This window comes from Olea europaea, unplaced genomic scaffold, assembly GCF_002742605.1.
Source record: "Olea europaea var. sylvestris unplaced genomic scaffold, O_europaea_v1 scaffold1980, whole genome shotgun sequence".
Lineage (NCBI taxonomy): Eukaryota > Viridiplantae > Streptophyta > Magnoliopsida > Lamiales > Oleaceae > Olea > Olea europaea.
In genome coordinates this window covers 94188-110313 of record NW_019237661.1, presented here as the reverse complement: position 1 = coordinate 110313, position 16126 = coordinate 94188, and the positions used below count along the sequence as shown (strand labels likewise).

The following is a 16126-nucleotide window of genomic DNA, read 5'->3' as shown; positions in this document are numbered from 1 at the left end:
TTCTAGTTAGTTCTTCTTATGTAGTAATGCTTCCATAAGGTTCAGCATTTAACAATTCCAATGCAACATCTCGCAATGTATATGGAAATAATCGCAACTTGATAGCATCTTCATTAACTCATGGAGCATAAAAATTCTAACAATTTCTAAGGAATTTGGAGATGTGTATATTTGGATTTTCATGAGTTAACCCGTAGAATTGTAGAGTATTGCTCATTAAATTGATCCAATATGTCCTTATCTAAAAATTGTTCACCCAAAATCTAGATACACAATACTGGAACACGTAGGGGTTGCTATTGGCGTCAAGAACATTAAGACTGTCAAATCTCCTTTATTTATTTTCTCCTTACACATGCTGCTGTTCCTGTTGTGCTGCTACTCTTGCAGCCACTTGTCCAATTGGCTGAAAAGGGATAGGAATATGTTGATTGTCAATTCGTTAAATCCATTTCTGAATTAATTTTTTTTAAGGTTTAAAATAATTTCAAATTTTGGTTTTGATTTTCCTTTTGGATGTCTAATATATTCAATTGAATTGATTAAAGCAATATGTTGCTAAAGTAACCCCTATCGTGTAGATTAATCTACGGGGTCATTTATGCAAGCCGTGCTCAGCCCAAAGGAAGACACAGTTTGGCCAAATAACAATGCGCCTACGATTATAAATGTCTGACTATTATAAAAAAATTTCATGTGAACAATAGTTGGTCCAAAGAAAGGTTATTGTTTGACAGAACTAATTGTCAATATTTGATCATTGTATTGAGAGTATCACTTACAGTTAATTTTTCTGTCCAAAGACTAGGAATTAATGTTGTAGTAGGTATCTCGAGATGGGTCCCCAATTTAAATTATTTGTGTATGTCTTATTTTTCTTATTTAACATGCTTGTTTATTTTGTTCTCCATCCATTTCTGTTGCTAATGATGTGAACGTCTCTTCTCAAGTCAACAACATCTCAATGATGAGTGGGACGAACTTTAAGGTTTGGAAAAAAGTTGTGGAGATTATCCTCGGCTGTTTGGATTTGGATCTTGCACTTCATTCGGATCGACCCACTTCTACTCCAGAAAACTCCAATGAGGTTAAAATTGAAAGGTGGGATTGCTTTGATCGAATGTGCTTGATATCATGAAACGTTCCATTCTGGAAGTGTTTCGGGGCTCTATTACTGAGAGTGGAAGCGCCAAGAAGTTCCTTGAGGAAATTGAGCAATATTTTGCCAAGAATAAAAAATTGGAGGCAAGTAAACTTTTGTTAAACTCGTTTCGATGAAGTATAAGGGCAAAGGAAACATACGGAAGCACATCATAGAGATGTCTCATCTCGCATCAAAACTCAAGTCTCTTAAGTTGGAGCTGTCTGAGGACTTGCTTGTGCACTTGGTTTTGATCTCTCCTTCCTGCGCACTTTGGAGAATTCAATATGAGTTATTATACTCAGAAGGACAAATGGTCACTCAATGAGCTTATATCTCACTGTGTGCAAGAAGAGGAGAGACAGTAGCTTGATAAGATTAAGAGTCCTCACTTGGCCTCAACCTCTCAAAACAAGAAAAAAAAAGAGCTAAGGATGCTGCAGAAGGGCATTCTCGTCAAAAGAAACAAAAGAAGCAAGATGAGAAGTTTACCTGCTACTTCTGCAGGAAATCGGGACACATAATGAAAGAATGTCCCAAGTATGCTGCCTGGCGTGTAAAGAATGGTATGCTTCTTCCTTTAGTTTATTCTGAAGTTAATTTAGTTTCTGTACTTAAGGATACTTGGTGGGTAGATTCTAGTGCTACTACTTAGATAAGTATGTCTATGCAGGGTTGCCCGTGGAGCTGACCGCCAAGTAATGCTAAAAGATTTATCTTTGTGGATGATGGCAATGAAGTTACGGTAAAGGCTATAAGGACTTTCAGATTACAATTAAAAACTGGGTTTTATTTGGATTTATTTGAGACATTTGTTGCACCGTCCTTTAAACGGAGTTTAATTTCTATTTTCAGTTTGGAAAAGTCAAGATTTCTTGTTCATTTGGAAATAATAAAGTTAGTCTCTATCAAAATTCACTTGTTGGTTCCGATTATTTGATTCATAATCTATATATGTTTGATGATGTTAGTTCCGATAACGAAATATTGTAAACAAGTTCACGTGGTACAAAATGAAAATTAAGTGAGAATTTCACTACTTTATGACACAAGTGTTTAGGTCATATATCTCTAAGCAGAAAATTCAGAGGTTTATGTTGGATAGAACTCTTGAGCCCCTAGATTTAACAAACTTCAAAGTCTGTGTTGAGTGCATCAAGCGAAAACAAACAAAATTAGAAAATTAGGTGTCGAGAGAGCTACAAACGTCTTAGAACTAATACATACTCATATCTGTGGTCCATTCCCTGTGGCTTTTTGGAATGGACAACATTACTTCATTGCATTCATAGATGATTACTCTAGATTCAGTTACCTAGATTTAATTCACGAGAAGTCTCAATACTTGGATGTTTTCAAGTCTTTCAAAGTTGAAGTTGAACTTCAACTAGGAAAGAAAATAAAGGCTATCAAATCTAATCGTGGTGATGAATACTATGGAAGGTATGATAGATTAGGAGAACAACATCCAAGACCTTTTCGCTATTTTCCTCAATGAGTGTGGAATTTTTCCACAATACACCATGCCGGGCAAACCCAACATGAACGGTGTTGAGGAATGATGAAATTGAACTCTTAAGGATATGGTAAGGAGTATGATGAGCCATTTCTCCTTGCTAGAGTCACCTTGGGAAAAAGCTTTGAAGACTACAATATACATCCTTAATAGGGTATCGAACAAAGCAATTGCCAAAAACCCCTATTAACTTTGGACAGGCAAGAAGCCTAGCATTAGGCACTTGTACATTTGGGGTTGTCCAGTTGAGGCATGGCCTTACAGGCCACACGAAAGAAAACTGGACTCAAGAGCGATTAGCTGCTATTTCGTTGGTTACATTGGACGCTCTCAGGGCTATGAGTTTATGATCCCACATCAAGATCCTTCTTTGAAATAGGAAATGCGAGATTTTTTGAGGATATTGAATTTGGGAGAAAGGAAACATAATGAATGTTGTCTTTGAAGAAGAATCTGTTATTGACAGTGATCAGGTCTCTATACCTATTATTGTTCAAGATACAATTTTGACATTAGATGACAATGTTCAGACTCCTATCCCTGACATTGTTCCTAAGCAAGACAACAATGAGATTCTTCCTCAAGCACCATCTATGAACAAACTTAACAACCTCAAGAAGTGCCATTAAGGAGATCCACTAAGGAGAGAAGAAATGCGATTCCAGATGATTATATCGTCTTTCTTCAAGAACATGATGATGGTGTTGGTTTAATGGAGGATAACCCGATAACTTCTATCAAGCCATGTGTAGTTTCTAACTCTCAAAAGTGGATTGATGCCATGAAGGATAAAATGAAGTCTATGAAAGAATATGATATTTGGATCTTGTCGAGTTGCCTAAAGGTGTGAAGCCCATTGGTTGTAAATGGGTATTTAAACCAAGAGGGATTCAAGGGACAATGTCGAGAGATATAAAGCTCGTCTAGTCCTAAAGTCTTTACTCAAAAGGAAGGCAAAGACTACAAAGAAACTTTCTCTCTCTAATATCTTGAAAGACTCTTTTAGAACAATAATGGCACATGTGGCTCTTTTTTATTTGGAGCTACATCAGATGGATATCAAGACTGCGTTTCTCAATGGAGACATTGATGAGACGATTTACATGGTACAGCCAGAAAACTTTGTGTCAAGAGATCCAAAGTCTATGGTTTGTAAGTTGAAGAAATCCATCTATGGTCTCAAACAAGCTTCTCGCCAATGGTATCACAAGTTCCATCAAGTCATCACCTCGTACAGTTTTGAAGCGAATGTTGTTGATGACTGTGTCTATCATAAGTTCAGTGAAAGTAAATATATCTTCTTGGTATTATATGTTAATGATATTCTGCTCGCTAGTAGTGATATAGGCTTACTGCATGAAACCAAGAAATTTCTGATGAAGAAATTCGAGATGAAAGATCTTGGGGACGCCTCTTTTGTATTGGGTATTCAAATACTAAGAGATCTTTCTCAAGGTATCCTTGGATTGTCAAAAAAGAGCTTTATCGATAAAGTTTTAAGTAGATTTGACATGAAAGATAGTAGACTAGGAGACACGCCCATTTCTAAAGGAGACAAGTTTAGTTCCAAACAGTGCCTCAATAATGATCTTGAAAGAAAAAAGATGCAGAAGATTCCATATGTGTCAGTGGTAGGGAGTTTAATGTATGCTCTAATTTGTATTCGTCACCACATAGCATTTATAGTGGGAGTTTTGGGTAGATATTTGAGTGATCCAAGCATGCAGCATTGGGAAGTAGCCAAACGCATGATGCGTTATTTAAGGAGAACAAAAGAATACATGATCACTTATTGGAGATCAGACAATTTAGAAGTCATTGAACATATAGCGATATATTCCATGTTAGCAGACCCATTAATCAAGGGCTTAGCGCCTAAGATCTTTCATGAACATACTACTCACATAGGCATTATTTTTTAGGATATTTTGGTCTAGTGGGAGTCAATTTTTATGTGCTATATTTTTGCTCTAGGCATTGAATTGTTTAACCTTCAGCATAATAAAGTTGATGGTTTATAATTCTATTTCTGAGCTTGCTTGTATTTTCTATGTGCAGTGTTTGCGCTGCATTAAGGAATCTAGAATGACTAAAGAAGGACCAGTTGGAAATAGACATGTCTCAGATCACATTTCCTGTAATTTTCCATGCTACTCATCTATATTTGATCTATGTCATTAAGTGTGTTAATATGGTGATCATTGTGGTTAATCATGACTCTATTGCGATGAAAGTTGCTGTGGTTCCATTATTAATAAATGAGATGGACAAGATTGTTTGAATAAAAGTCTAAGGATAAATAACATACAGATGCATGCCTAAAGAATTTGTAATATAATTGTTTGAGGAACAATATATAGCCAAGTAGAAGATTGTTAGGAAAATCTATGGTTTTCCTAATTCAGAATTGGCAACATATTTAATACAATTATATTTTCTATTTAATTTAATTTAATGCACTGAAATTAAGTGTTCTAATTTGGCATGCCCATAGACTACTTAAATTAATATGAGCTAGTTGAATAGATACCAACTAATGTTGCTCTAATTGGGGATAATGGGAACCCTAATTAAGCAATATATAAAGATCTATTTTGATTATGGTCCCCAATATACCAAATTAAATACAATTTCCCTTCTCCCAATCTGGAAGAGAAACGACGGCCCCATTGAGGAATCAAGGCGATTTGGTTGAGGAAGATCACAAACCACTCCAGTCGTTCGCGTTCATCGGTATGGCATGCTGTCTCAGGCACCCAAAAATAATAAAATCTACACTTACAAAAAATTGTATGTAGTAGCGGAAGTAAGGATCGTTTCCATGAAGAGTGATTAACCTAATTTTATGCAATGTTAACTATAACGCGCGGGGGGAGGAGTTTGTTCGTGATGAAATCAATTCTAAGTAAAAGCAATGCAAATTAATAAATTGGATTAAATCAATAGAACGAACCTTGGTCTAAGTCAATATTCATCGTTGAAGATATACAATTGATCATTGATCCACAAATAATTATTAACTCATACTTTTAGTATTCATCGTTGGAAAAAAATTTCCCATTGGAAACAATTTCCTATTTCTCCTTACTTTTAATTAGTTAGAAACAAGCGATATAATTAATCCTCATTACCAAACAATCCTAGACAAGCGCGTGAATTTAATTTAATAATGGCTTTCTGAATTAGAGAAATCAATGAACTAGGTAACACAAGCCAAGCGTTTGCATTTAACCTAGATAAATATTCTTCCTAAGATTTAATAGTTTCCCAAAGTAGCAAATTACTAATTCTAATTGCTTCACAAGTTAAATTAATCAAACAATTATGGATTTGATATTTAACTTAGCTATAGATTGAAATGCATGATATAATATATCCTTTTAGTAATCAAACATAACAATCATGAAATTAAGAATAGAAGAATATTCAATACTGAAAATATAAATTAAACGATGAAAATTAGGTAGATCTCACAATTGAAAACGATTCCAAGGCTTCAGTATCCTTCGACCAAGAGATGAAATTTAGTAATACATCAACAATCCTTAAGCAAAAAAGAGAGAAAAATCTTTATGAATCTGGTATAATGAGTGGTATCCTCCTTTTGGACGTCCCTAAGGTTTTAAAGACTCTCCAAGACTTGTTTCCATAAGAATTTCAATCAGAAAAGGAAATCAGATTTTTCTCGTCGCGATTGACTTGGGCTGTCGCCCGGGCAAAACTCGGCAGTCGTCCAGGCATAGCTTTTGGTTTCGATAATTCAATTTTAATGTTGGGCGATCACCCGAATTTTATAACTGGGCTGTTGCCTAGGAAAAATTTCCTCAAAAAATTGTATCTTAGTCCCGAATTCAAATTTTGATTCTTTTAAATTGTTTCTCTTGCAATTTCAACCCTTCAACTTCTAATTGCTTCCAATTGAACCCGCAACATCTTTAATCTTCATTCCATTGCTCATCTCATCTACGGATTATTTGCAATTTGATTCCTGAACTTTCAATTTCTTCCATTAAAGCACTTTTTTTTTCACTCTTTTCTTCTATTTTATACCATGATCATCCAAATGTAACCTAAATCACAATATAAGGGTACTTAGCACATTTAGGTGTTAATTAATCATAAAAGCGCTAGAATTAATGGATGTAAATAACAACATTTCATGTCTTATCATACGTGGTCGATTGTCGTAGTAATCCCACAACAATAGGCAATTGTTCATAATGGATACATGTATATAATCCGAACCAATGTATCCTAATATTTTGGCATGATGTTGATCCTATGATTTCGGTTATTTTGATCTAGGATGTTTGTATCTAGATTTGGTTTCGGTTTTGGATAGGATTTGAATTTCTAACAACTGCAACATGAAATACACCATCACAACCTCACATGCCTCGTTGAAACTTCCATATTCTTGTAAATAACCCTTCCAGAGAGACTTCACGAGCCATGACCCTATGAAACCGGTTGCTCAAATTCTTCTTTTAACCGATGCTTTCGTAAAAAAACCATAATCAGTATTTGTGTTGTAAAAATGTAACATGTACAAAAATAGAAATTCAGTGACTTAATTTGACATGAACGAAAATAGAAATTGAATGAATAAATTGAGATAATTTGAAGTCGAGGATTCAAGTTTAGTGATCAAATGTGAGTTTAGATATCGTTCATGTCATTTACTAGAATATGGGACTTTTATATAGTAAGTAGCATAAAATTTGCTAATAATGCGCAAGAGTTCCATTGTTTCACGTTCATTAGGAAGAATACACTAATGTGCCAAAATCTAATTTAGCTATTTGGTTTATGGGAAAACATTAATTTTCCTTCAAATTATAAATCAACAGGGTAGACGAACGTTGAAGCATATACAATTTTACAAAAAAGAGAAGGAAATTTCAGAATTCAAAAGAATATAATGGAAGCAGATTCAAGAATTGGTCCCCTAAGGAGTCGCAGCTACTTCTGCTGTTTTTTGTCTCATGCCCGTTGTCCAGGCATAGGTTTCTTCATTTCAGGGCCCCATTTGCAATTTTTTTCATTGTTAGAAAATTGTTTTGATACTCTTAATTGCCAACTTTATTTTTCGCTCGAGTTAGTAGATTCTCTTGTATTAGGACCATGAATTCTTATACATAAGGTTAGATTTTTCTGTTTTCATTTGGCATTGTCCAGGTATCCAAGCCTCTTTGGTCACGTCACGTGACACGTTGTTTTTCATATTTATACGTCACATTTGTGAATTCATAATTGTGTGTTAAATTTTAATTAGCAAGACAATCGCAAAGATAGGGAAATAGAGACGAGTCATGCTACACTTACAAAATTAGGCTACAAAGTTGGGTTACAAAATAACATTCACACCAATCATTTCAAAAACAAAATTTTAAATCATTTCAAATCAGTGGCCTATATTTTGCCAACACACTTGGTATCTTCACTTTTGTAAAGTTACTTTGTAAGAGTAGCTTTATTCAAATAGAGACAGTGGATCTTATCTCGGGTGAGGATTGGACTACAAACCAATAAATTGATGACTAGAAAAACTTCCTAAAAGAGGACAAATGACAGAGATTTCCTTATCAAATAATTTGCTCTCCTCATCACCTCAATTTTTTCTTGTCATTTAAATATCATTAGTCTCTTCAAGATACTGGAACCACCTCACGCAAGTTTAGGTCGTAACATGGGTCATTCCTTTTCCTTTGTCTCATTCTAGACCTTCCTGCAAATTGCCCTACATGTAAAAGTTTTTATGGGACGGCACATTCCGCATGCCCACAGTATTGCAGGAAATTTTTGATATCCATCTTTATCATTATCCATTGCAAATTTGCAAGTACAATATTTCTTTCTTGGATTTTAGGAAACTGGCAACATTTGTGTGTTCCTTTAGTCCAAATAAGCAGCACCTGGCACGGTACGGAGTAATCTTGTATTCTGCATAAAAGCAGTATGTGTTGGGAAATTTAGGACGATATTGTATTGCACAATATAAAGTTACAATCATAATACTAGAAGAGTACAAGAACAATTTGGCAGAAGAATGAATAATTTATTAATATGGAGAAAAATATAATACTATTGGGTTTACTATATTGTATAATTCTCTAAAACTCATACATAGTCGTATGAAAGTAATAAATTTCGTGGAGTATACATAAGACTCAAAAGAAAATCTTTAGATGGAAAGAGGATAAAAGATCTAAAAAAAAAAAAGAACAATTTTTTTCTGAATCTATATGCTGCTCGAGCAGCAGCCTCGTGCCAGGCGAGTGTTGCATGGCGCTCCAACAGTAAGCGGACAGTAATGACAGTGCTCATGCACCTCGTTTCCGGTCCAACTTGATTCCAAACACCTTGTATGGCATCTAGGCACCTACATTGGGCACCCAAATTGCTTTCCCAAAACTTTTCATACCCCTTTAATACCTCTTTCAATCACTTCACGAACATCCAACAAAATTTGGGTGACAAAATAATAAGTCTCCACCTTGACACAAATTCTACTACAATGAACAAATTTCAAAAAACTCTCCAACTTGAGGCAAATTCCACTACAAGGAAAAACAAATGGCTCTTTACTCTAAAAAACTCTCTAACAAAATCCTCCTTTTTCACAAAGTCCAACTAGGATAAATTCAATCAACTGAATCCAATCGCTGCTTAGTAGGATTATATCAGGCACCAAGTTTTGCTCGAATTATCACTGCGAGCAACAAAATCACAAATAATTCAAAAGTTTCAAATCAAGGCCAAAAGGAATAGTATTCTTAAAATCCATAGATGCTTCAGACCAATCAAAAAGTTCTCACATGTTATATAAGTTATTTCGAGATGCTGTGTTATTTGTAGGTTCAGAATATGTGGTCTATATAGTGACGGACAATGCTGCAAACTATGTTGCCGCTGGTAGATTATTGGAACGAGAGTTTCAAACATTATTATGGTCTCCATGTACAACTCATTGTATTAATCTAATGTTTCATGATATTGGTAAGCTTGATGAAATTAGTAATGTCGTATCTCGAGCATCAAAAATTACAAAATGCATATATAACCATTGCTACCCATTGCATTTGATGAGGACGTTTGCTGGAAGAAAGGAAATACTTCGACTAGTCGCTCCTACTCATTTTGCCCCTAACTTTATTGCTCTAGAAAGCATATTAGCCCAGAAGGATCCATTAAAAGAAACGGTAACATCTAGCGAGTGGACTTTATCAGCATATGCAAAGGAAAGTAAAAGAAAAAGATTTGTTGATGATGTATTTGATTCTGTATTTTGGAAAGAGTGTGCTACTATTGTGCAACTTACTAAGCCACTCGTTCGTGCTCTATGGATTGTTGATAGTGATGAAAAGCTTTCGATGGGCTACATGTATGAAGCTATTCATGTGACAAAAAGTGAGATACAGTGCGGGTTTCAAAGAAAGGAGAGTAGAGTGGCTCCTTATTTGCAAATTATTCAGAATTGATGGGATAGTCAATTGCGTAAGAATCTTCATGCCACTGGGTATTGGTTAATCCCTTCTTTCTAATACAATAGTCTTGATATGGAAAATCATAAACAAACTATTTTAGGACTTTTAGATGTAATCGAGAGATATGCTTATCGTCAACTTGATTTAAGAAGCAAATTGACTAGTGAAATGAGATTATTTAGGCAAGCACATGGTGACTTTCGACATTTATCTGCAATAGCTGATCATCATAGAATGGCTCCTAGTAAATTGTTATTTTCATGTTATGTACTTTGCTATGTTATATATTTCAGATTTTAGTTTATGTAACATACGCCTATTTTATTTTCTCTTTGTTTTGGTATAGATAAATGGTAGATGTGGTATGGTAGTAGTGCTCCAAATCTACAAACACTTGCAATTCGAGTATGAATTCAAACGTGTAGTTCTTCTGGTTGAGAGAGAAATTGGAGTATATATGAACATATTCATTCTAAAAAGAGAAATAGACTCGAGCACCAAAGGCTTAATGATCTTGTTTATATTCAATACAATTTACGATTGCAACAACAATAATGTTATTTAAATAAATCTTTTCATCCCTTTGTGATTTTTTTTTATTTTAAGATTTTGCTTTCTTTTTACTAGAATTATATTTGATTAATTATAAATTGGATAATAAACTTTTTTTAGGAATTATTTCAAAGTCGAAATTATGATCCTATCGACTTTGAAAGGTTTGGCATTTATGGCAATTGGGTATTAGAAGAGCCACCAAATTTGGTAGATGATAAATTGGAGACATTTCGTCGTGATTTGGTGCATGTTCTATACAAAATGATTAAAATTATAGTAATTGTTAGATTGACGCTATTGTTTCTTCTTTTTATTAAAATATATATGATGTAATGTTGAAATTTAAAACTATTTTCAGATGAATTACATTTTAATGATCTTGATCTTGATTGTGATGGAAATGATGACACTGGAAATGATAATAAAAATGATACAAACAATGGAAATGAGGATTTTGGTATGATTGAGATTCTATCATTGGTACAAGGCGAAGGAATTGAAGAATTTATGGCTGTGACCCTAGCATGGATGCACTCTAACTCTTCTTAATTGAGAAAATATTGACTTATTTCAAATAATTTACTTTGTTAACATGTTCTTTATCCACATTTAACTTTTAGATGATGGTTTTACTTTTGCAAGAATATCCTTAAAGTATATAAAGCTGTCTTGTCGAACCTTGCCATACGATATACTTTTATTATCATTATTTTTCTTTTATCATTGATTGTTGTTTTTATTGTTTCAAGTCCATATTTGACTATATATGATCCAGAATTTGTGAAATTGTGATACAAATTGATATTTAGTTAACAAAATAATATGAGGTTAATTTAGTTATTAGCAGAAAATGGAAAATAATTATTATTCAATGAAAATGTATAATAATATTTTTTATAGGAGTTGACCCGCCGATTGAACCACCGACTCACTGGTTAAACCATTGACCCTTTGACCCACTGCATTGTTTGGGTCGACGTCTAGGTCAGGTTTGACAACTATGCTTTCAACCAATTCACGAACATCCAATGGAATTTGGGTCACAAAATAACAGTATGACTTTTAATACTCTCGTGAAAAAATGCCAATTTATGATACCTACCTACTTTTGGATTCAAAAATTTGAATAGAATTAAACATGGAGCATTTCATGTTCTTGAATGTTGAATGGAGAATTACCCACAGAGAAACTGATCCCATTTGAAGGAATCCAGTTCAGTAGGCACTTTACTGCTGATTTAGACTCTTCATAGTGTGAACAACCCGAGTTCACATTGTTCCAGTTTGAATTTATATTCAACGTTTGGGGGTGTTCTCTTGAGTCATTTTCATTGTGAATATCTTGCCAAATCATAAGAATGTAATGGGCTATCCAAACGCGTTCTCACAAAAAAAGGAAAGATATTTGGTACGAACTATATAGATTTGATAACTCGCATATTTATTATACAAATGGAGTTACAAGTATATTCAGGTAGAGACCCAAGCCCCTCCTTATGTTGTGATTATTACAACCACTATTTACTCGATTGATCATGGTGTTGTCACAGGTTGAACAAGTAGACAAGTTATGACATCTTTTGAGTTGACTTCAGACTTCGTGAATTATCCATGTATCTGTACACTAGATGTGTGACACGTGCATAATTGTCGATTATTTCCAGAAGAAGAGTTTTTGGAGCGGACACCACGATCGGATGAAGGCATTCTTCATTTATATCTTTCCATGCATCCGTAACTAGTTCTTCAAGTTCTGCAAATGCCTCCTCTTTTGTCGCACCTTTGTTTTGATTCATGTAGCATTCAACTGCTGATATTTTCTGCTCAAACTACAACAACATACTCAAACACAACAAGTTAAGATTCAGTAATTAGTGCACTGCTAAGTCAATGTGTTATGTTTGCAGGGACCATCACCAATGAATAAATTTGTTCTCTAATAACTTCAATTTTCCTATCGTTCAACAAGATATCAGAGCTTTCAAAGGTTTTATGAAAATTATGTTAAGTTGTACTATCGCAGCATCAATTTTCCTATCATTCAACAAGATACCAGAGCTTATAAAGGTTTTATAAAAATTATGTTGAGTTGTATTGTCTCTGTGCAGAGGGGTAGGAAGGAGCAGAAAGTCCCCCTCCTGGGAGTGCTAGAGCCAGAGACTATACCTTAAACCAAAAAATTAAATAAGTCATACTTGTAATTTTAGTTTGCCCTAAATTTTGGTTTAAATAATAATAATTTTGTAGCTGTCACGGAACAACATTAGAAAGTAGAACTTCTTACCCCAATTCCAACCATGTCGTTCATTAGTCTACAGATGATTTCCGAAGCTTGTAGGATTAATGGATCACTTGTTATCCACTCAACGGCTTCCTTGCTCACTAACTCTCCAGTGCCAGCAAAAGCGGCTGCTGATAACAATATATAAGTGCTAGTTATTTTTCCTACTTTTAAATATTCTTCCAGTGTTGGAGTACAACCACTGTACACCCACTTTGCCTCTTGAAAGTATGAGCTCGCCAGTCTTTTCGTCTACAAATTGGAACACATATACATTAAGTTTACATACTTCTGATATAAGCGAAAATAATGAGTTTAGCTAGTAATAAATTAATAACCTCTTCTATCACATAGTGAACAAGGTACGACTTTTCTATCTTCCCGAGCTCTTCCTCAATTTCGACATAAAGATCAAATAGTGCTTTGTAGCAATGTTGCATGTATGTCGGTAGCTGATCTATGACACTAAAAACCCATCTACACATGAAGATATCCAATGGATAAATAAGCATCCTATGTGACATTAAGATGGAAAGATGCATTTAAATGATTTACCTTTCAATCGCATCCACGAAAGGTGTAAGTTCGTCTAGGGTCCCATAAACATCAAAGATGTCGTCAACGATAGTAAGCATGGCGATTATTTTGGTTTGCACTTTCCTACCAATTGCATATTGGGGTTCGAAGTATATTGTCAATGCCCAAAAGTAGCATTTGACTAATCTATCTCTTGCAAAAGGCAGTTTATTTTCAATATCTAAGGCCTTCCACCACCTACGTACAATTACATCCAGAGGTAAAATCTTAACAATTTTTATAGTAATTATATTCGATATCGAACTTTCAAGACCATTAGTTGAAATTAAGAGAAAAAGGTATATTCGACCTAACTAATAATGTCTCACAAGACAAGCTAACCTTGTAACTTCGCTTAGCTCTTTCTGATACGTCTTCTGCAATAAGTTGAAGTCTAATTTCATAAAATTGAGGATTATTTCATTGTGTGATTCATCTTCTTGGTAAATAGATATGAACTTTCTTGCTCCCAGTCTAGGCATAGTTTTACGAATTGGTATTTCCCGAGCTTCCTTAATTCGTGTAGACCAAGAATTACTCACATGGTCGAGTAGAGAATTGAGTTGAGCGGTAGAAAACTTCAGTGCTTCCTCTAAAGTTTCCTCTCCATGTGCTCTAAATTGCGCAGCCTCATACCAACTTAACAAGCCTTCTGCATTGCTAATCAAAGATTCGTCAAAGTTTCCTTTGTGGTCCTTGAATTTGTTGAATACATCTGCTTCAACCCTAAAAATAAATAAAAACAAAAATATTAATTGTTCTATTAAAAAGATGTGCTAGTTAAGGTGCATGATAACTTGGTCAAGTTGTTTTTCTTACCACATGAGACATAATATCCTTGTTGTCTAAGTAATCGAAATCGAAGAGCAATGGTACGGAGATCATTGTCATGTTTGCTACAGCTTTCAATATAAGTGTCATATACATATTTTAATGATTTTTCAATTTTCGTTACAAAATGGTAACCAACTCCAAGACGTTGGATAGCATCGATGAGGTCTAATTTATGCAAAGAATCATCTGGAGTATACGCTAGCAATTTCTTCACTTCTGCTTTTAAGCTTTGACGTTTTTGCTCTTCATGGGACAATGTATCCTATTCAAGGAATAAGCATAAGCATAAGCATATAACACATTAATATGAAAATCATGTGGCATAGAATAAAAATTTCAAATAAGAGATTGATATTTTAAAAAAATGGAAAAAAGAGTGTAATTATCATACGGAGAGGTTAGAATCGTAATCAAGGAAATAGTCTCCCCAAATTGTAGGATGATATGTGACCGAGCGACGAACATTCTCAATGACCACACTTTTGCTAGAGAAAGGAGCGGCCGATGCATGAATATCCATTCTATATTTGGACAGGATATGAGTAGTTTTTAACTTCTCAATCCATTAGGCTTATTTATATTTGAAATTGGGGTTATTAGCGCAAAAGCCCCTATGTTTGAAGTTCATTGTGAAAACGTCCCCACCTTATTATTATTATTTATTTATTTTTCATTTTCACATTTCATTGTGGAAACCATCATTTTCTGAATAAAAATACGTAAAGTGATGAATATACCATCCTATTAAAATAAAACATAAAGAAAAGGGGGAAAAAAAAGAACTAAGGCCATGTTTGATAGACTTGATTTTCCACGGAAAATGGAAAATGTTTTCCATTTCCACCCAATTTGTGTTGTTTGATTGCTAAAAATTTTCATAGAATTTGTTTTCCAACTTCTCGCCACACATGTGCCAATTCCATGGTCCGAGGAATGCCCCAAACATTTTTTTTTTGGCAATTGGAACAAATTCTATCCCCAATTATAACAAATTTTGTCCCTTTAATTGACAGTTTCCATGAAAAACAAAACCAAACAAATACCAAAATATAAAAAAATTCAACATTTTTCAAGTGATAAAATTACCCCAATCAAACTCATTTAATTGTCAATTTCCAAGAAAACAAGTTCTAGGCAATTCAATTCCCTGAAATTCTTTTTCTTTTTATCCAAATTCCATCCTTACAATCAAACAGACCTAATTGTAATCATGATCCCATCACTCTCCACACACATCTCCTTGTATTTGTTAAGACTTGGGATCCATTTTAAAAGATCAACCTTGTTAAGAGAGGTAGCCTAAAACCTTAATAAATTGGTATATGTTTCCATCTTTAATCGACGTGGGATTTTATCTCTTAACATATCCCGTAAGATGGTGGCTCGTTTGAGCAAACCAATCTTGAAATTCATATGCTCATTTATCGAGTTTTAATTGGATCAAATCGCTCGTTGGAACTTAATGGGCTCTAATACTATGTTAAGATTTGAGATTTCATCTTAAAAGGTTAACTTTGTTAAGAGGAGTAGCTCAAGATCTTATAAATTGGTCTATATTATCATTTTTAATCGATGTGAGATTTTATCCCTTAACAGTATTCTTGGTTCTGAACCTCTTTTTTTACAACTTCATTTTCTGGCCTTTTCATCCCCATCTCAAGGCTGGAGGGACGGAATAGATCAAGCAAATAATAGCTTTGTTCTATGAGTATTTTCTTGTGAAAATTCCTATGGCA

At 34.3% G+C, this 16126-nt stretch overlaps 1 protein-coding gene and 1 pseudogene across 1 annotated transcript; one reads left to right on the top strand and one right to left on the bottom strand.

Moving 5' to 3' along the window:
• Positions 1-3670: 3670 nt before the first annotated feature.
• On the top strand, positions 3671-11248 carry LOC111379383. Its single transcript, XM_023002741.1, has 5 exons — positions 3671-4288; positions 4716-4794; positions 9516-9572; positions 9822-10067; positions 11058-11248. The coding sequence occupies exons 1-5, from the start codon at positions 3671-3673 to the stop codon at positions 11246-11248; spliced, it is 1191 nt and encodes a 396-aa protein (XP_022858509.1).
• Positions 11249-12116: 868 nt separating this feature from the next.
• On the bottom strand, positions 12117-14910 carry LOC111379382 (annotated as a pseudogene).
• Positions 14911-16126: the final 1216 nt, after the last annotated feature.

Excerpts from the sequence above, each read along its gene's own strand:
- LOC111379383 (XM_023002741.1), top strand. The coding sequence starts at position 3,671 with ATGGCACATGTGGCTCTTTTTTATTTGGAGCTACATCAGATGGATATC. Across the intron at positions 4,795-9,515 it reads TGTCTCAGATCACATTTCCT|GTTCAGAATATGTGGTCTAT; the intron begins GTAATTTTCCAT and ends TGTTATTTGTAG. Across the intron at positions 10,068-11,057 it reads AGCTATTCATGTGACAAAAA|ATGAATTACATTTTAATGAT; the intron begins GTGAGATACAGT and ends AACTATTTTCAG.